Genomic DNA, 20,741 nt, shown 5'->3' with positions numbered 1-20,741 from the left:
ATTGTTGGGGGCAATGTAAATATATATATACATTGCTTACTGGTGTACACCGCTTAGAGAGTGCTTGCACTTAAAGCGGTATATAAGTCTCATAAATAAATAAATAAATAAAATATCTAAAACAGAACCAGGTACCTTTTGGCAGATCGGGTGTTACCTTCTTAATTCAATGTATTTTGGAAGAGGGATTTATTGAGAACCACAATGTAATAATGTCACACTTGCGGATGAGCCAGACACTTCCATTTTTGAGGGAATACTTGGGGTGGGGATTGGAGGTATTGTTTAGATGATTTAAAATAGCTTATTCTTTTAAGAAGCATACAAAGCAGCATTTATTTTTATAGTTGGTTTCAATTTTCAAGGGCCTAATTTCTGAGGATTTGGAGCCTGCCTCTGTGAAGCCATGGGCCTTAAATTGTCCACTTCTGATCTGAGTGCCATATTCTCCATAATAACCTTCTTCATTCTAGTTTTAGCTCAGCCTATAAGCATTGTAACTCATATATCTGAAGTTCACCAGAAATATTCTACAAATTTGTGAAGCATGCAGTTGCAGTTTCTGGATTAATAAGAAAAGGGGAACATAAAGAAGAACAAACCTTTAGCATTATACAAAAATTATATTTAAAACATTAATTTTTTTCCTGGAATTGTTCCCATAAGATTAGCCATTCTAGAAAACCCAATCCTGCTATTTGTTTAGGATGAGCAACCTATCCTTCAATTTCCCTTGGCCAAAAGAGCAGGAGAAGCTGTATTTACTTTTTTATGTTGATAAGCATCTAGAATGAGCCCCAAAAGAGGGCAAACAATCTATTTCTGGCCAAGATTATAGTAGGTATCAGGGATATGGCGGGTCTGGAACCTCCAGGTGATTCCATTTCTAAGAGATGGAAAAATTATATAAAAAAAATAAAGAAATCACAAATAAGATGAAAACATCTAAGGCTCACCCTAACTATGATAGCTAGGCTATAAAAGACCATGAATGAAACATGTGAGCAGAGTAATCCTTGACAGAGCTTGTATATATAGGGTATGCTCAGTGGTGTTCATGAGAGCAATGAAAAAAAGAAAAACAAGATGGCAGCCATGGCAGTACAATCAAAGCCGCACCCCTTTGTACTGTTTGGCATATAGAAAAGGGCAGGATTTTGATTATACTGCCATAGTTACCACCTTCTTGAACACATAACACATCCCATCACACCACTAGTTAAACACGCCCTTCTTAGTAAACGTAAATAAATTTGGTCTGTAGCCTAAAAATCACAATCAAATGCTTTCCAATTGCTTTAATTTGACTTTCAAGTTCTGTTTCCAGTCTACAGATTCCTTCCTATTACTGCTGTTGTTTCTAGATTTCGAAGGGAGAGGCTTTAGTAATAAGCAATGGTTAATAAGTCATTTATTCCTCAGCAATAACTTTTACATTATTCAGAATACCTTTGAATTTTTATGGGACAACATGCAGCTTGTGAAGTAAAGCAATGTGTCTTTCACTCCCACCCATATAAACAACAAAAGACAACATTTCTTTTTTCAAAACTGTTTGTCAATAGAAAAATACTTTAACAAACACATATACATGTATCAGAGAATTCATAAACAATCTATGATAAGGGGGGAACCTTGTATACATCTATAGTTGCCCAGGCAACTATAATTTTTATTAACAAGGCAAACACTAAAACTGAGAAGGAAAAACAAGTCTTCCTTAAATTTTCTACACTGCATCCTTCATAATCAACAATGGATGAACATACAAACTTCTGAATAATGGCTTGAACCACTAAAATTGCTCTAGTTCTTTATAACACAAAGTCAGATCTAGAAACATCAACCAAATGTAATTCCCCAGAATCAGTACTTCACTCCTACCTGCGTTTGCAGACACTTTGTTTAACAAATTCACAGTCCACTTGTTTATGTGTGTTTATATATTTAAGATCTCAGGTGCACATCTGAAAATATAATGTTTCCATAAAACTATCCGAGAATGAATAACCGTGATTTCACAAATTCTACAGAAACAAAGTTGACTGCAACCAACAAAGATTGTATCAAAACCACTCTCAAGCTAATTTCACAATTTTCAGCAGCCCTTCCTTGATCATGTAACCACCATTGTTTAAATGGTAAAAAGGGGGAAACAAGATGGATCAGATTGATTAGCTGCAAAAGCATGAGGGAATGGCTGGAGAGAGAGTACATGGCACAGAAAACACTCACTTAGGCATCTGCAAAGAAGCAAAGAAGGGCAATGACAAAACTGTATGACAATGTCATCACACAAGTGCTGTGGCTTACGTGATTTTATCAGACATTGGTACAAAAGAACATAATGCAACATCATGTTCATATTGTTGTTTTGGCATCATCATGGCTTGCTGCATATACCACTGTTCACAGAATTACAATGCCCAACAAAATGCAAATTCATTTGGAACCAAGCAACTTCTGGAAAGAAAAGTACCACTTGAGCATTGCCCTCTAGGAGCTTTTTCTGCAAGAACTCCTATATATGAAGCATAGCTTGGAGCGATCAGCATGTACCAAATTTAGCCATGTGACATGCAACTTTCTCTGGATTTTCCATGGAGATTTCCCATTTATTTCCATGGATCTTGTAAAGAAGAAGCTCCAGCTGGATTGTGTCTCATTACCTCAATATATGTAAATCTAACCAAGTCAAAGTGCATTACTGAAACATTGTTTATACCAGCCTTACATATAAATACACACAAACAATATTTCTCATTACATTTTTGTCAGAGAAAATAAAACCAGGGAAACTGAAGGTAACAACTCCAAGGACCCTGTTGCTCAGCCATGCTTCAAGGAAACATCCCTCTGATGAAGTGTCGAAAGTTGAGAAATAAACCTTAAATGGTGTACCTTTATTGTTCAGCAAATACTGCATATTAAAATTTCTTTTAAATCCACATCAAAAATACAAGACCTCATACAATTCAACTCTGTGTGAAATCTGAATTTAAAAAGAAAAGAAAAGAAAGCCAGAATGAAAATTATCAGTTGCTCACAAATAGCACTCCAACAAAGCTCTTGTGTGAAGATAAATGAGTTGCATACATTTCCTCAAAGACACCTGGAAAAGAACACCATACAACATGAAAAAATTTCAATACTAATAGCCACACAGAACTGAAGAAGCTGGGGTCCAAATAGCTGAGAGACAAGGCAAAACAAGAGCATAGGTAATCAGCAGAAGGATGAAGTCTCAGTTCAATCCTTTTGTAAACCTCAAACAAACACAAAATAAGCTGCCTGCATATTTCAGCCCTTCTGTGTTAAACTTTTCAAAAACACAACTAGCAAGGCCTATGTTTCATTGGTGACATAAGCAGGAAATTGTTCTGTACACCTGGTTACTCATTCTTTATCTTCATCAACTTGTTCAAGTTGAAAATAAACTTGGAAAGTACCCCTCATTTGGTCTGTCTTAGATAAAGAAGATGAAAGAAGAAAGGGAGGACATGCATACAATCCAGATATCAAGTATTCTGGGATGCTCTGTGCTGGTTCATCATCGTTGGGCATTGTTTTCAATGGGAAGAAGGGAATGATGGAGGCCTCTTGTATGCTTAGGATCTAAAGATTCATGCTCTTCCATGAAACTGTCTGGGCTTCCTGCTCCATCTAATGAGCTTTCACAGCTTGAATGTGGGGACAACATGTCCTGAAGAAGGTCTTCTTGCACTATGCCAGTCTCTTTGTTTACTTTACCCCGCTGGTTCCCTTCTTCTTCTTGGTCATTGAGCAGTTTGGCCAAGAAGTTGATGTATTTCATAGCCAGGCGTAATATTTCATTCTTGCTGAGCTTTTTGTCAGGTGGGTGAGTTGGGATGAGCTTGCGAAGCTCAGCAAACGCTCCATTGACGTTCTGCTGCCTCCATCTCTCACGGCTGTTTGTGAATATTCGACGGACCACTTTTGTGTGAGGGCCTAAAGAAGACCAAAAATGCAAGGTAAGTTATGGAAAAACAGCCTGAATGTCAGCTAGCACACATGCATCTATAAGTAACAAAACTGGGGTTAAAGTTAAATAAATTTTGTTCCCTAATTTCAAATCAGATCGTTTGGTACATATAGAAAACAAATATGAAAACAAAGCGGTTTCATTGTTATTTTGTTCTGTAAAAATAATTTAAATGTTAAAGCCTAGCAGAAACAAACAAAAAAAAATGACATTTGGATGTTAGGAGGATTGCCAGCTATGAAAAAGATATTTCATTTTGTCTTGCAGAAATTGAGACCTTTATTTTCAGATCTTTTAAGAGGCGTGATATCAATCTTTAAAACACTGTCTTAAATCCAAAAAGAGCCTAATGCAACCAGAAGAGCATTTCCACTCACATAAGATGTCCCTTTCGAATTCTGTTGTTTCTCTCTTCCTCACAGAACCTAATCCTGTGCCATTTCAGAAGGTCTCCTCATCCTTAGTACTGATTTTCAGGAGAAATAGTTACAATGGAGAAGATGAGGCAGAAAAGTTCTGACACACATGAACAGAACTCTAGTTGTGCTTCTCTTCATCTAATCTGTAATGAGTTCCTGGCAGGCTGCATTGTTCCAAGTGGCCCAATCTCTATCCATCTTCCCAGAATTAGGTTTCAAATAGGTAATTATTACTGAGAGATACAGAGGCTTCAGTAGAGAACAATATCTTCTGAAACCAATTATTTAATCAGCTATTTGTTTAATCTAATAGTTTGGAATCTTCTGGACTGAGCTGGGATACCATAATTACCAAAGGTGCAAATTGAAACACGTCTTAGTGAAGTTATCAAACATACATTTTGTATGCCAAAGCTCCTAAGTTCAGTCTCCAGAATTTCCAGATAGGGCTAGAAACTCCTACTGAAATCCTGAACAACATTGTCAGACCACATCAAAACACTGGGCTCAATGTACCAATACCTGATTTCTAAGTTCCTACAATATAAAAAAATATGGATGTGGGAGATAATGTATAAAAAAAAAAGTCAGCTTGGCTGCTCTTTTCCTCTCAATAGACCAGAAAGACAAAAACAGCCAAGGGATGAAACTGACAGCTATTTTGTCAGTTTTCTCTTTCAGAACAGGAGAAACCAGTCTGCAAAATACTGCAGATTTTTTTTTCTTATCATTTTGTGTGAAGTGGAATGAAGGTTCAGTGCCAGACAGTAATTTACACTCTATTCTCAACCTATCCAGGTAACAGAACTAATATAAGCATGGATCACCTTCAAACTGCTTCTGAAAGTTTGGTAAGGATGTTTCTATTCTGACAGGCTTTTACCTAACAAGTTTAAAAGCTATTTATCTATTAGCTTTCCTCTGTATATTTGTCATCTTCATATCTTTATAGTACTAACTGTATCTCTTTGTGGCTTTAAATGGTTGTGAAACATAATTCTGTCTAGTACACTGCAAATAGAAAGGCTGGGTATATATTCTTTTGGTAGGAAAACAAATAACCAATATGTTTGAGTGAAGAAACATCCTGCTCCTATTACGTCCATATTCTAAATTCCATTTTTATCAGGAATAGAGATAATTAATAGAAGCAAAATTACACTAGCATCTTGAGTTGACATTAGTGCTGGAAAATTATGCAAAGGCTTAGTTTAGTTTTAGGACTATGTGAGTTTGATATTATTGCACACTGGAGCACAGACCAAATCAGAGATCCATTGCTGTTAGACATTTAACAGAAGGCGTTCCATCTGTCGAAGATAACTAGAATTTAAAAAATCTGTTCTGAAAACTGTAGCCATCTTCTGGAATCATTTGTGCACATCTCTAATCCCTCTGGTTTTATAAGGATTTCATGGTTACCTTTTTCACAGTATTTATTCTAAAAGAACAACATCACACATCATCCTTTCTAGGATAGGAGGTCTAAGCAGAAGAGATTCTTGCATTATAAAATAAATGGATTATAAAGATATGTTTCCTATAAAGCATCAGCATTGTTCTTTTTATATTAAAATTGTAATTTTATATTATATTGCTATTAGTTGCCTTTGCTTCTTCCATTTCTCATCAGCTTCATTTCTGAGGGAGCACCACCACTGCTATGGTTTAGATTTCTCATTGTTCTACATCCTTTCCTATAACTATGTATTGTGTCTTCTTCCATTTTTATGTTCCAATACTCCTGTGTACTGTATTCTGTATTGCTTGGCAAGGACAGAAGAATCTGTGCTCTAAATCTTCGTATAAGCATTTGATGGCTGTTGAACGCGCAGGCTTCTTTTGAGGAGGGGTACTGGAGAGTCAGAAGAAAGATGCTGAGCTTGTCAGCTGGAAAGCTGCTAGCCCGGGTTCAAGACCTGTGCACTGTGTGATAGGGTGAGCTTCCATTACTTTCCCCAGCTCCTGAAGACCTAGTAGTTTGAAAGCATGCAAATGCGAGTAGATAAATAGGTACCACTTCAGTGAGAAGGTAGCAACATTCCATGTGCCTCGGCATATAGTCATGCTGGCCACATGACCACAGAAGCATCTTCGGACAATGCTGGCTCCCTCAGCTAACGAAACAGAGAGGAGCACCACCCCCTAGAGTTGGACATGACTAGACAGGGGAAACCTTTATTTTTTATCTTTTCTCTTCTCCTAAACCAGTGATAGTGAACCTTTTAGAGACCGAGTGCCCAAAAATTGAATGACAAGTTTCCTGTTTTGCCACCAAAAGACCCATTTGCTTTTTTACATGCTGGTTTTTTAAAGCTAGTGCTGGTAAACTATAACCCCCCCCCCCAAGGCATAGTTTAGCAAGCAATGACTAATTATAACTCTCCATCCTCAAGAGTTTTAAAGTACAAGTCTCCCCTATTTTTTCTCAAAAATCGTGGCCATGTAATTTCAGGTATCATCTGAAAGGTAAAATAATAAAGTTGGAACAGGCCATTTTAGACTATCAAGCACACTATCAAGCAATCCAATTTAATTCAGCCCCAAGAGATGCCTGTCCGGTCTTTATTAAACCTAACTCATCAAAGAAAAGTTCATCATATTTACTAATAACTGGTCCCACTGTTAAATAACTCTAGCATTCAATTAAAATCTGCTTTCCTGTTTCTTAAAATTATTGTCACATTGTCTCACTTCTGAGATTACAGGTAACAGGTCTTGTCTGACCTGAGCTTATTTAGAATAATATAAATATTAGTCTCCTATTCCTGTTGGCGATGCTGCAAATCTATAGGAAATGATAATCAGTTATTAAATGGCAGAAGCTGTCATGAAGCGCTGTTTCTGCTATACTATTATATCCAATAGCTTAGCACTGAATCTAGCTATTTTAAATGGATGATCTATGCAAAATCCAATTCAGATAAGCATTGAAATTTCAGTTATTAAATGAGCTTCTAAAAAATATCATGATATATTTATGTGCTGGGCTTATTAATAAATGTTGTGGCTCTGATATAGAGCTATCCAAAAGTTAAACTATTAAAATATCAATAGTTAATAAATGAATATTAAGGAAATATGAAGCAATATGAAGGAAATATGCATATATGTTAAAATAAAAATTTGCCAATACATGACAAAATCAAATGATCAGACTCTGAAATTCGATTTTGATACCACAACATTAGAGGGAAAAATGAACTAAATTGAATCAAGTTTAACTCTGCAGCTTCAGCATCAGTTATTAGATATGGAAAAATGGTACAATTATGAGCAAATAAATTAGGCATTTGTGCTGCTTTAAAATGTATTGAAATTCCTGCCCATCTTCTTAAATAATCTTATACTGGGAAAAGGTTTCCCGACTATTGTTTGGCATTGAGCCAATTAATTATCCTAGGGCAATTTTTTGGCCAGGAATTAGGAGAGTTGAATTCACACTATCAGAAGAGCACTAGATTCAGCATGGCTGCTCTGGGATAACTAAGTCAGCCTCATCATAATAATTGAATCTCTTCTTAGCAGCCCTTGAACAAATGAGCGATACATGACAGTTGGGGTGGTTCATAACAGTTGCTAGAGCTGATTTTGCTCCACCTTCATGAAGCCTCATCCTTATTTTGGCTTTGCTTACTCCAGACCTGTGCAGTTTCCAACTCATCAAGCTTAATGCCTCAAACATTGATACAGGTAGTCCTCAACTTACGACCACAACTGAGCCCAGCCAAAATCTCTATTGCTAAGTGAAACATTCGTTAAGTGAGTTTGTCCCATTTTATGATCTTTCTTGCCACAAGTGTTAAGTAAATTAAGGTGAATCTGGCTTCCCCCACTGACTTTGTTTGTCAAAAGGTCGCAAAAGGGGACAGTACAACGATTATAAATATGAATCAGTTGCCAAGCGTCTGAATTTTGGTCACATGACCATGGGGATGCTAAAAGAGTCGTAAGTGTGAAAACTGGTCATAAGTCACTTTTTCCAGGGCCGTTGTGACCTTGAACGATCACTAAACGAACTGTTGTAAATTGAGGACTGCCTGTACAGAGAGGTTGTCAGTCCAGAATATATTCCAGATTATTAGTGTAGATCTTAATTGCAGAGACTTAACTTATACAGAATCTGAGTTGCTGAGATTTTGTAGACTGATATTAATCACAGGGTTATGTAAACATGAACACTGAATCAGTTCAGACCAAATCTCTCAGATAAATCCAATTAGATTCAATTGGGACTAATTTAGACCATTAAATGTATATGTCCCTGCATGGAAAATGTCCACATCGGTTTGATTTGATTCAAATGTGTTCAGTTCAAGGGTGTCCATGGAGAGGAGGATCAAAAGACCAAAGCTAGCAACCACACATGTGACTGAAGCCCTTCCCCTTTTTATATATATCATAAAGCGGGAGTGGGGAGGATGGAGCTTCATTTGCATCTGCCTTCTTTACTTTTTTGAACCCTTCCAGGTACCCATGGTTCGATTTGAACCAATGGGTCCATTGATCTGATCCTGTGAATCTGGATCCAAACTGATTCAGAACATCAAACATTCATATCAACCTAGTAAATAGCTAAGATGACAACAAACAACTAGTTTGATAGATAGATAGATAGATAGATAGATAGATAGATAGATAGATAGATAGATAGACAGATAGATAGACATATAGATAGATAGATAGATAGATAGATAGAGATAGATAATCTATCTCTCTCTATCTCTATCAGATATAGATAGAGATAGATATATAAATATATAGATATAGATATAGAGAGAGATATGTCACATTTGCTAGATCAATACTTTCATCAAAAGTTCCCAAACAGTATTGTACCATCACAACCCAAGCTCTTTCATACATGCATGTAATATCATGACACACATACATAGTTTGTGTGGCAAGGGTGCAACTGATTGATAAATCCTTCTAACATAGGCTTGAAGTGAGGGTGTGTGGAAGAAGCCCCCTAGTGGAAGACAATGGCAAAACAATCCTGCCAAGAATGGAGGGGAGGGGAGATACAGTTTATCTGTCTGACTGTCTTTCCACATTGTTATCACCTGGGCATCCAATGGTTTAGGACGGGTAGGCCATCTTGGTTCTTTTATGACTCATGGGCTTCAACTCCCAGAATTCCTGAGCCATCCATCCATTTTTTTGGATGATCATATTTTAAAAAGTCCTAGGATAGCATCATGAAATTTGTGACATTATGTGGATGTCATATGCATTTATTTCAGTTCCTAAACTATTCCTAAAATAAAGATTTGAAGGCAGCAACTTAGATAAAAACAGCCTAAAATGTCTATAACCTAAAATGCCTTCAAACTAAATCTTCACTTGCATTGACCCCCCCATTTCATTTTTTGCTCTGCTTTTGAATTTCTGGAAGCCATTCTACAAGGTAACGTATAATATAATATGCATTTATCACACCATTTTCCCTCTGTTGACATGTTTGTGTTTACATTTCAGTAAGTTCCAGAATCAATAAACAAACTCCAAGACAGGCTAAATACATACATTGTTTGGGACTTGCAGAGAGAGTTTAAAACAGATGCTACACTTCCCCAATTTCTATCTTTATTTGTTATGGAACAAATGTGATTGTACACACAGATAACTGTGTAAGTCTAAGGCAATGTAAAAATCAGAAGGAATTTGGTAGCATATTTTCAGACAGACAAAGTACCGTATACAAGCTACAACTCATTTCATCAAATGTGTGAGATGGCAAAATTCATGCAAAATGAGTTTAATTTGGCATGAGATGAGGAGGGAAGGAGTGGGAAGACTCTTTCTATCATTTAGCCACCACATGCATCTGTTGAAGTGAGTTGTAGCTTTTATGCTTTTTAGTTGAATGTGGTCATTTCAAAAGGTACAATCAGATTCCTTCTCGCATCTGAACTGAGAAAGGAGGCTGTGCCATTTCCCTTTTAGTTCCTTCCCATCTGCAATTCCAAACCATTAACTCATCTACCTTTCGATTGTCTGGGCTTTCTCTGCTCTGGAATTTCCAAAATGCAAACACAAAACCTGATGCTTTATTGCAACCCATTCCCCTAACACAGCAGGCCACTGAAGTATGGATATACTACAGGAGAGAGAATCCATCCCAATTAAGCAACACGTTTGAAGAAAATAAGGAAATATTTGAATTGCAACCTGCAGCTTCCAAGCACTGCCCTTCCTTCAACATTAACAGATATGTGTAAAAAATAAAATAGAATGGTGATCTTAGTTCACAATTGTTACGGATTGCAAGAACAGCTCCGAAGCAGCCATAAAGCCACAAAGGAATAAATATTCTTCTCCTTTTGATTTGAACATGTTGTGTTTAACCTGAAAGGTCTCATTATTCTTGCTGCTACCACTATTTATTATTTCTACCTCCTAGCATAGGGGTAATAGGTAAACATGCCAAGCACAAAAAAATATTGGCAGGTGTGGGGACATTGTCTGTCTATCTATCTATCTATCTATCTATCTATCTATCTATCTATCTATCTATCTATCTAATCTACCTACCTACCTACCTACATCTATCTATCTATCTATCTATCTATCTATCTATCTATCTATCTAATCTACCTATCAATCTAATCTACGTATCTAAACTACCTATCTATCTACCTATCTATCTATCTACCTCCATCCATCCCTCCATCCCTCCATCCAAAATTTAAAACAGCCCAGGGAACAAAATAATTGCTCACTAACCATGGGATTCTGGCTTCTGGTTATCTATGAAGAGGGCATAAATGGCTAGATATCCAAACCAAAGCACACAATATTGCAACCTTTTGTTGGGGATCCAAACTGTAGGTTATAAATTGCACCACGCAAGAATTTCATGCCTCCAGAGACCCCAAAACCCCCTCCCCCACTGCCACCACCGAGCAATACAAAGTGAAATAGCAATTGCTAGCCTTTAGCTGCCGTACTACCCACAAGGAAGCACATGAGGGGGGGAGTGCTGTGGGGGGGGGGGTCAGCTCACCATCAGAGAGCTCCACTTCATAGGGGGATGGTCTTCTTTTCACTCGGTTGTTGTTGTACATTGAAAAGTTTTCGGGTTCACCAAAATATCCACTGCAAAGGAAAAAAAGCAGAAAAGCGGGGGGGGGGGGGAGGAATTAGCTCTGCAGAGATCTGCTGAAATCCATCATTCAACTGCAGTCTGAACAAACATCCAATCTCAAAAAAATAGCTCTACTGAATTTGATGATGGTAAGTCACCAGTAAGGATTAACGCCTCGACACCGTTTTCCACACTGCTGAGAATGTACATAACAGGCACACTTCCCACAATAGGTATGTTGCCTGTTGTTGCCGTTTGTGCACCAGGTGTGGCAATGTTTTTCACACTATCAGCATGGAACAATTGCATAACAAGAAATCTAAATAAATGCTTTTCAGATCCAGATGCCTAACACGACTGATTTCTGCACTTGGGGAGCATGTCTAACAGAAGAATTAAAATACATTTTGAAACACTGTATTTTGATCCATCAAATAATCACCAGGATTATAGTATTTAGCTTTCAGAAACATTGTTCATACCTTTCCTAACCCTTTATGTCTAGCTTGGTTCCTTTTTTCCCCCCACAGTGTTTATTCCTAGCATGTGTATGTTAAGCTGTACTGCATTTTGCAGTGGGGGGGGGAAAGATTGCCTAAATGATAATAACAACACATCAATATACATCCATTAACACTAAACATAATTTCTAGAACGATTTTTTTTTCTTGATGTCAACATTCTGTCTGCAACGACACTTGGGAAAATTAAGAGCACAGACCTTTCCCTCCATATTTTATGCTTCTACGCGGTTACAAATATTGCAAGTTAACCATTTCGTGTTTCCCTGGTCTTTTGACAAGAAGGTGAAACGGTGGCAACACGCCCCGATGGGCAACACGCACATTCATAAAATCCCACTACCTATTTAATTGAGTCCGTTATATGAAGATTTAGGGGACGAGGCAAAAGAAAAAGAGAGAGACAAGGGGCTTCACGGCCCAACTTTCCCATCGGGAGAAGGAAAACCGGGGGGACAAAGAGGCAGCCTTAAAATCAGAGAAAGTAGAGTCAGAAAAACAGCGAAACCAACAGCTGGGTCTTAAAGCAGAAAAAAGCGAAGGAAACAGCTGCGGGCCAAAACTCAGACAGACAACCGGGAAGACCTCTTCCTTCCTTCCTTCCTTCCTTCTCTGGGGAAAAGAATCGAGCAGAAGCGTCTATGGAGATCCTCAGTCATCCAGGTCATCGTTATTATCCCAAAAGTGCTTTTTCACGAGGCACCTGGACTTTCTTGTTTTTCTCTGAAGACGTTTCGCTCCTACTCCTTCAAGGAGTACCTAAATCCTTCCATTCCCCACCATCCAATCAGAGCCGAGGAAGCTGCTTGGATGAGAAGCGAAACGTTTTCAAAGAAAAACAAGAAAGTCCAGTTGCCTCCTGAAAAAGCACCTTTGGGATGGATAATCAAGCAGAAGGTAATGGAGAACCGTTCCCCCCCCTTCACCCACCCACCCCACCTCGAAGCCTCCGAACCGAGGCCCCGCCGGGCTGTGCAACGGACCTGCTGGCGGCGCTGAGCGGAGCCCCGAGGCCGTAGAGCATGGCTCTGGCCGGCGGCGGGAGCGCAGGGGCTGCCGTGGGACTGAGGTGCACCATGCGGACGTCGCTGCTGCTGCCGATGCCACCGCCGGCCGGGGGCGTGCCGGCTCCGGCGCCTGCGGTGGTGGCGAGGGCGAGAGCGGTGGCGGTGGCCGGCTCTGCTCGCGGAGCTCTGCTGCTGCTGCTGCCGTTGCTGCTGCTGCTGCTGCCGCTGCCGCTGCTCGCGTCTGGCTCTCTCTGACTCTGCAGGGCCCCGGGCGGCGCGTCCCTGGCTTTTATAGGGCGGCCGTTGCGCACCAGCTCGATCACTGGCACCGGCGCAGCAGGGGGCCCCGGGCCGGGGGAGGGGGGCGGCCGACCCGTTTCCTTGGCAACCCCATCGAGCAAGGCCGGCTCCCCCGGGAGGGCCATTCCTCCGCGCCTCCGATCGCCGCCGCCGCCGCTGCTACTACTGCCGGAACCCAGCCCCAAGTCCGGCTCGCCGACGCTTTCCGCTCCAGCTCCGGGTCGGTGCGCCGCATCCCGCGGCGGGTCACTGGGGGACCTCTCCATCAGCATCCTGGGGGGGGGGGGAGAAAGGCGAAGAGGAGAGCGGTGAAGGAGGGGCGCGGCAGGATGAGGGGGGGTGGGGGAAGAGGGTTGAGAGGAGGAAAAGGAGGAGAGAAAAGTGGAAAGGGAGAGAAGGAGAAAAAACCTGGGGAGAGGAAGGGAGCGCCAAGAGAGAAGAAGAGCAGGGAAAGGAGAGGCGGGGGAAGGGAAGGAGGGAGGGGAAAGCGGATTCCGAGAGCGGTGGAAAACCCAGGAATGCCAGAGAAGGGAAAGAGGGGGGGGGGGGCAGAGAAGAAGAGAAGGAGGGGGGGTGTCCGAAAGAAAGTTAAATCCCGAAGGAAAAACCCCGCGTCGCCAAAAGAGCCCCAGCGGAGGACAGCAAGGCCCGGAGGCGGAGGGCGCTGCTTGCGGTCGGACCGGCCGGAGAGCTTGCGCTGCGCTTGGCTCGGCGGATTTTGCGCTTCCGACGAAGTGCCGAGCTCCAGGTCCCCGGCGATACCCACGTGGCCCGAAGGGGGGGGCGCAAGGAGACCTTCCTCCAGGGGCTCCGAGGCACCCCCCCCCCAAATTCACAAGAGGAAGAAGAAGCCTTATGGAGAACTCTTCCTTTCCATTCCCAATTTCTCAGCTCTTTCCCGGGCCGAGCCTGGCGGGGCCTTGCCAGGGGGGGCTCCCAAAGCGCGGGAAGAGGTGTGGCCGAGCCCGAAAATCAAAACGCTCCGTGGGGAGAGGGGGGGGTTAACCTTCAATTTAGCCCGAAGGTTAAAACGGAATGGTGGAAACCGAACGGTTTTGTTTTTCGGCTCAGTTTCTCCTGCGGGAAACGGAGACGAAATCGGCTTCGCTTCTGTTAATAAAGCAGGCGAGGGAGATCAGAAATCGTATCCAAGCAAAAGGAAAGAAACGAAACCGAGACGAGTGTAGGATAGCTCTAACGGTCTAGACCAGTGTTTCCCAACCTTGGTCATTTGAAGACGTGTGGACTTCAACTCCCAGAATTCCCCAGCCAGCAAGCTGGCTGGGGAATTCTGGGAGTTGAAGTCCACACGTCTTCAAATGACCAAGGTTGGGAAACACTGGTCTGGGACAGTTACAGCGCCGTGGCTGAATTCCAATTGATTCTCTCGGCATGACAAGGAAAGCGAAGGCGAGAAATAGTCGCAGGGACTTCAGCTTGGGCGGTGAGAATCGATGCCCTTGTGGCCCCACCGAGATCCCCAAGGGGAATTGCACCGTTCCCGCCTCCCAATCGGCGCGCCTCGTTCGCTGCCTGGAGAGCGGGACGTCTTGACCGAAAGCGTTTGCAGAGACTGGCGGGTGACTTCAAGTTTGCAATACACTGCTGCCGAGCTTTCGTCTCCAAATTTCGAAACACACACACACACACACACACACACACACACACACACACACACACACACACACACACAGTGTCCTCTCCTGCAAACGAAGCTCGGAAATCTCTTGCGCTCCGACTTTTTCGAAACACACACACACACACACACACACACACACACACAGTGTCCTCTCCTGCAAACGAAGCTCGGAAATCTCTTGCGCTCCGACGTCCCTCTGAGTATCCGTTTGCGGTCGGGGCTGTATCGAGTGTTGAATTTCATTAAATTTCAGACCAAATCAAAACCATTTTCGCGGCTAGTCCCCCCCACTACATTAAGCCGAGTTGTTGCCGTGTACAGCCACGAGGTTATTCGCAGGAAAGGTTACCCTCGGAAGAGAAGGACGCCCAAGTCCTTCTCGGCTGCCCTTTTCTTAGGTGCCAGAAGGGCAGACGGATGCTCGGCTTCCGGCTAGGGCAGAAAGATAAAGAAACGCTTCAAAGAAGGAGAGATAAACGGGAAATGTTGAGGCCTGGAATTCTGGAAGATCAGCTCAAGTCGTTTTGGGAGGTAAGGAGGGTTTCACGGCCGAAAAACGTTCTTTCTAAAAACGCCAAACTTCACACCGAATCTGTGAGCTTAATCCCCAAACCACTTTTTTCCCCCGATTTCGTCCTAACAGCTACAATGCCAAACACATTTTCTGGTCAAGAAACCAGTACAGTGGGTCTTAATTGCTAGTAAACATTCCCTAAAAGTGCATTTAGGATTAAAGCCTTAATCTTCCGCCTTGCTGTTTCGGTTTAAGAGAGAGCTGGGGATCAGGCAAATATTGTTATTGTGATTACCTTTATTCTTATTGCAGAGGGGAAACAAGGCCATTTGAAATACATTGATATTCCGACTGACTAGCGATGTGACTTAAAGAAACTAACATTTGAAATTGCTTAAAGACAATCAAATTATTTTCATTCGATTTTCTCTACTGAGCTCCGGGTTAATTTCACGCCTCAGATATAAAAACCACGCTGCGTCTCGCTCTCTTGCGTTGGCAAAATTTCTAATGAATTGAAGGTGAAGAAGCAAAGGCCGGATCGGTTTTATCAGCACACAAAGATTGTTTCCATAAATAAATATCTTTTTTTTAAAGAAACTGACCAGAGTGTCAAGTTAAGCAAAGGACCTCCTTGTACAAACAACCGTGTGAAACATTAAAAGAGTTTTTTTCCTTTGTCTTTTGTGAGTCCACCACTATGACTAATAAACTACCCTATTGAACGTCATATGTTATGTTCCTAGAACACTGTAAGCCAAAGCCAAACAAAATATGCTATGGCTTTACCGGTTGAATATATACACGATTGTGCTGTAACTCATCTATGAAGCTTCAGTCTTCAAACTTAAACGGAAGGTCAGCAGCCTGCTAGCGAGGGCCTGGGTTTAGCACCAGCCATTCTTTGTTTATTGAATAAATCAGAGACATCTGGACAAAGCACACCCCGTGCTTTGCAGACTGTAGAAGCTGGATGTCCGTAAAATACGAAGTCCAAACCAAGCCCGCGCCTTTTGGGCTGAGCGTGATTTATTTGACGGAGAACACCATCGATTCTGGAAAAATTCATTTAGGGCTTCCCTATCTCGAGCTGCGATTCTGCGGATGGGTGTCCGTAGATGGGAGCGCAGATAACGAAATCTCGAACACCTTGCCGCCATCCAGGGGTCAACCGGAGTTTTGCAACCGAGATCCAGAAGCCCCAAATTCAAGGAGGGCAGTTGGATGTTAGGAAGCGTGCTGATCTCCAAATCGGCCTCGATCCAGTGGGTTTGGAGATCCACCTGCCGCCAACTCCCTCCTCTCTGGAAAACATGTTTCTCTCACCCCGACCCACCCACCCACCCACCCACCCACCTTTAACTTGCAGGTCTGCCCGTGCTCTTAACTCCGAGGGTATCAAAGCTCTTTGGGAGCCAAGCGAACGCGTTGGTTTCTCTGGCTTCGGAAAGGCGAGAGATTTTGCTGGCAGCGGGTGAATCAGAACATCTTAAAAAGAACGTTGCTCACCAACTTCTGGTCTGGCGCTTCTGGTGACCTGCTGCCCCTCCCTCTTTCTTTCTTTTTTCTTTTTTTTAAAAAAATTGGAATTTCCCACCTGGCAGAGGGAAACATAATCCACACCTGTCAAGCTGAAGACGCAACAACCTCGGCTGCCGGTTCAGCTGAGAGCTTCTCCCTGTTCAAGGCCGCCTTCTTCTCTTCCACCATCTTAAGGCGCTGCACGAAGGTCCGGCCAAGGCGTTTTGGGGACCGCCGGAACTCTTGGAGCCGGAGGGGGGGGAGGCGGCGAAGAAAGGGGGGCGAGGCTGGGAAGCAGAAACAACGAGCCCTGCCACCCCCACCCACCCCCAATCCCCCAGAAAGAGATTATAGGGAGAAGGATTGCGCGATGGCAGCATCCAGACGAAAACAAATTCCGCTTCGTTTCAGGCAGCCTAGGGAACACCAACCTTTCTCTTTTTGGCGTTAAGGATAGAAACACACCCCCACACCCTTCCTTGGAGGCTGGGGACCATGAAATTCTCTAAGCCGTGGTAGGAGAGGAATTGCTTAGTTTGGGGTTGTGATGTTGCCTTAGCGTGTGGCGGTCACCTTTCCCACCGAGATTTATCCAGCAAACCACACTAATGTGAACTTAGTGGAGGAGGGACGCACGTCTCGGAGTCTTCCAGTCTTTTTACCTCTCGTCAAAGAGGAGTCTTGCTCAGCTCGAAAACACCTGTGCCCTCCTTACCGACACGACGGAAGGCCCGTTCTTGTACTGTACTCGTTTGGAAGAGGTTTGGTTTTGAGAAAGCGGACAGCCGCAGCCGAAACCCACCGCTGGATCGTCCGGATCCCGAAGTCCGTCAGCGGGGAACTGGATGAAGAGGCAGCCTCTGTCTGCGGTTAGAAGAAGGACAGAGCAAGTCAGAGATCTTCGCTCCTGCTGGGAAATAAAGCTAGGCTGTACGAGCGAACACTCCTTCTTCCAAGCCGACGCTTCGGGATTGATTGTACTACAACTCCCAGAGTTCCCAGGGGGAGGTATCTAGGCCAGCACATCTGGAGGACCAGGCGACGGATGTTCTGATCATGTGGACGACCCAGCTTCGTAGATCGAACTAAGCGGAACGTATGGTTTACTTAATAAATCACACCGTAGTTAAACAAGCCGTGTTTTTGTGCAACGTTTGAAGTGACTCATCAACCTTGGTTTTCAAAAACAGCAGGCCAGGCGTCTGGGGCTAGAAATAAAGGGAGCCGAGCCTTTTCGTGGCAAACAAAGTAGTGGAGAAAGAGCTCGCTCACCCAGGCTACTGGCCCACGACGCCTCCACATTCATTCATCTGACACCAAAGCTAAACAAAGGCTTTCTTGCCTTGCTTCGTTTATATTAATATGCAGCAGGAGTTAAAAAAAAATAAGGCGTTGTAAACGGTTGTAATAAAAACGATTCGAGCTTAATAAACATGTCACAAGACCCCCTTCAATACACTCATTTTAAAAAGACAACTATGCGTGCGCTGCCCTGTCTCCGGGAGAGAAGGCTGAACAAGATGAGCTCCTGGTTCCTATGTTTTAAACTATGACTGGGAAAAAATGAAGACACACCAGGAACATAATGTGCGTTTCCCCAATTAAGGATGGAAGACCGGATCCAGAAATTCAAATAGTCTCGCTGAAATGATAGGATCCAAATTAGCTGTGACTGACAAGTCCCATTCATCACAACCAGGTCTGCTAGAAATAGGAACAAGCCTGGATTTCAGTCCCAGAATAGATTGAGGACTAGCTATGATTGAAACTTGCTGATAGATGCAATTTTCCGGCTCTTCTTTCAACTCATAAAGGGATTGCAGACATCGAGTGAGTGCTTTTATTACAACACCATTATGCGTGTTAATATTGTCCTGTTGTGGAATTAAGATATGCCACTCTCTGTATTAATAGTCAGATTATTTATATTTTATTCACAAGATGGGTAGAGTTACCACATTAAGGATCAGAAGACTTCCATGAACCAGCGCAATAGCTATAGGAAATTACATTTTGCCCACCAGTCTGTCTGCCATCTATCAATCTAGTATGATTTTTTTTCTATTTGCCAGATAAATAATAAAGACTACAAACGTTGTTTACTAGCCTGCTTCGTTTTTAATTATCACCATAAATAATGTTCACTGGAAATCAGGAGCAGGAAGGACCAGCCCAACCTATAAAAAGCTATTTTATATTTGAAGTTCTAACAAACAAAGAGGATAGGCCCATGGAGCAAAATATATATATATATCAAAGAACATTATTAAACAAATTCTTTAGAGATCAAGATCATCACTACTACTTCCTTTGTCCCAGTTTGTTCTGGATGTCTTAACTTATATAAATTCGCTGTGCTAAGTAGATGCTTCCATCTCGTCTAGTCTTTTAACGTTTAGTCCTCAGCAAGCCCATTCTCTTTCAGATCATAAAAATATTTTGCACGGTTGCCCCCTTTTTTTTAATTTGACAAGACACCCTTGCCCTCCACCGAGCTTGTTTTGTTTTGTTTTGTTTCCTTGCCTTCTTTTCCTTAGAAATACTTTTCAACCACGCATACAAAAGGGAGCAGCAAGCCTCGTTTTTGAGGCCTGCTAGGTTTCCATAGAGAAACCCAGCCGGCCTCACATCCGAATTTTGTCGCCTTTCTTCCCCCCCCCCCCCGCTCCTATCTTGAACTTCACAATTGAAAATCGGACTTTGCTTCCATTCCTGCACGCCGAATTATTGAGGGAGGGGGGAGCCGGGGAAGGAGAGCGAGGGAGTCAGGACCGCTGGAACCGGATTTCCCGACGTCTTAAACTTCCCCAAAGCCGCCGAGTTTTATGGGGTGACCCGCCTGGCCTGGCCGCTTTCCCGGAGCCCCCAAATGCCTGCCTGGTGCGAAGCTGCGAGTGGGGTGACGCTCAAGCCCGCGCGTGGGCCTCGCCGGGCACTGAGCCCAGGGAAGGCGCTTCGGGGCGCTGCCCTCTCCCCAACCATTTCCCGGCCTTCGGCAAGCCCAGGTCCGCCAGCATTTTCTTTTCTGGCTCAGCGCGAAGGTTTCCTACAAGCCCACCCCCGTCCCCCCCTCGTCCAGTTGCTAGTGAGCAAAGCAAGAATAGATTCAACAATTCAACCCAGGATTTGGCCGCCCTTTCTTTCCCTTCTTTACTAGGGAACCTGTGTGTGTGTGTGTGTGTGTGTGTGTGTGTGTGTAAAAATAAGAGAACGAAAGAGAAGTGGGTGATGTGTGTGTGTGTGTGTGTGTGTGTGTGTAAAAATAAGAGAACGAAAGAGAGAAGTGGGTGATTTGGGGAGAGAGGAATTTATATGGTTCGCTATCTCCCCTTTTGAAATAAAATAGTTAAAGGAGAATGTACCCCCTATCCTCTGTAACGTGAAGTTGGCGCGGGATGAGTGGGGCGATGGGGGGGGGGAGTGGGGGGGGGAAGCCAACCTACGAAGCGGTTTTCTTTCTTTAACAACAAACGAAACAAAAAGAGAGGAATAAACGACCCCTTTACTCACCACTTGTTTTTCGTAGGTGAAAATGACTGGAGCCATTTTGCGGCCTATTCAGGGAGGCTGGTATGCTCCCCCTCCCCTTCCTCCTATAGTATACACACATATACACACACACACACACACAAAAGGAGGAGGAGGAGGAGGAGTGCTGGGCGGCTCCGTAGCGCCGGGAACTCATTCCCACATCACGTCCAATTTCCTATTTAGTATGGAGAGCGGA

The 20,741-nt window shown here is 42.9% G+C and overlaps 1 protein-coding gene across 6 annotated transcripts; it reads right to left on the bottom strand.

The window, feature by feature from the left end:
* Window positions 1–20,741, bottom strand: TAL1 (TAL bHLH transcription factor 1, erythroid differentiation factor). Of its 6 annotated transcripts, XM_039319929.1 has the most exons (5): window positions 20,525–20,741; window positions 17,730–17,878; window positions 13,017–13,613; window positions 11,432–11,523; window positions 1–3,969 (listed from the first exon to the last, which is right to left on the bottom strand). In XM_039319929.1, the coding sequence occupies exons 1-5, from the start codon at window positions 20,558–20,560 to the stop codon at window positions 3,551–3,553; spliced, it is 1,293 nt and encodes a 430-aa protein (XP_039175863.1). In that variant the 5' UTR covers window positions 20,561–20,741; the 3' UTR covers window positions 1–3,550. The 6 variants fall into 6 exon arrangements, with proteins under 6 accessions (XP_039175863.1, XP_039175865.1, XP_039175866.1 ...); XM_039319931.1 differs by lacking the exon at window positions 17,730–17,878 and having other exon boundaries at window positions 20,525–20,740; XM_039319932.1 differs by lacking the exon at window positions 13,017–13,613 and having other exon boundaries at window positions 20,525–20,737.

This window comes from Crotalus tigris, unplaced genomic scaffold (assembly GCF_016545835.1).
Source record: "Crotalus tigris isolate CLP2741 ecotype Arizona unplaced genomic scaffold, ASM1654583v1 scf7180000023617.9722795, whole genome shotgun sequence".
Taxonomy (NCBI): Eukaryota; Metazoa; Chordata; class Lepidosauria; order Squamata; family Viperidae; genus Crotalus; species Crotalus tigris.
This window is presented reverse-complemented; position numbering and strand designations above follow the sequence as displayed.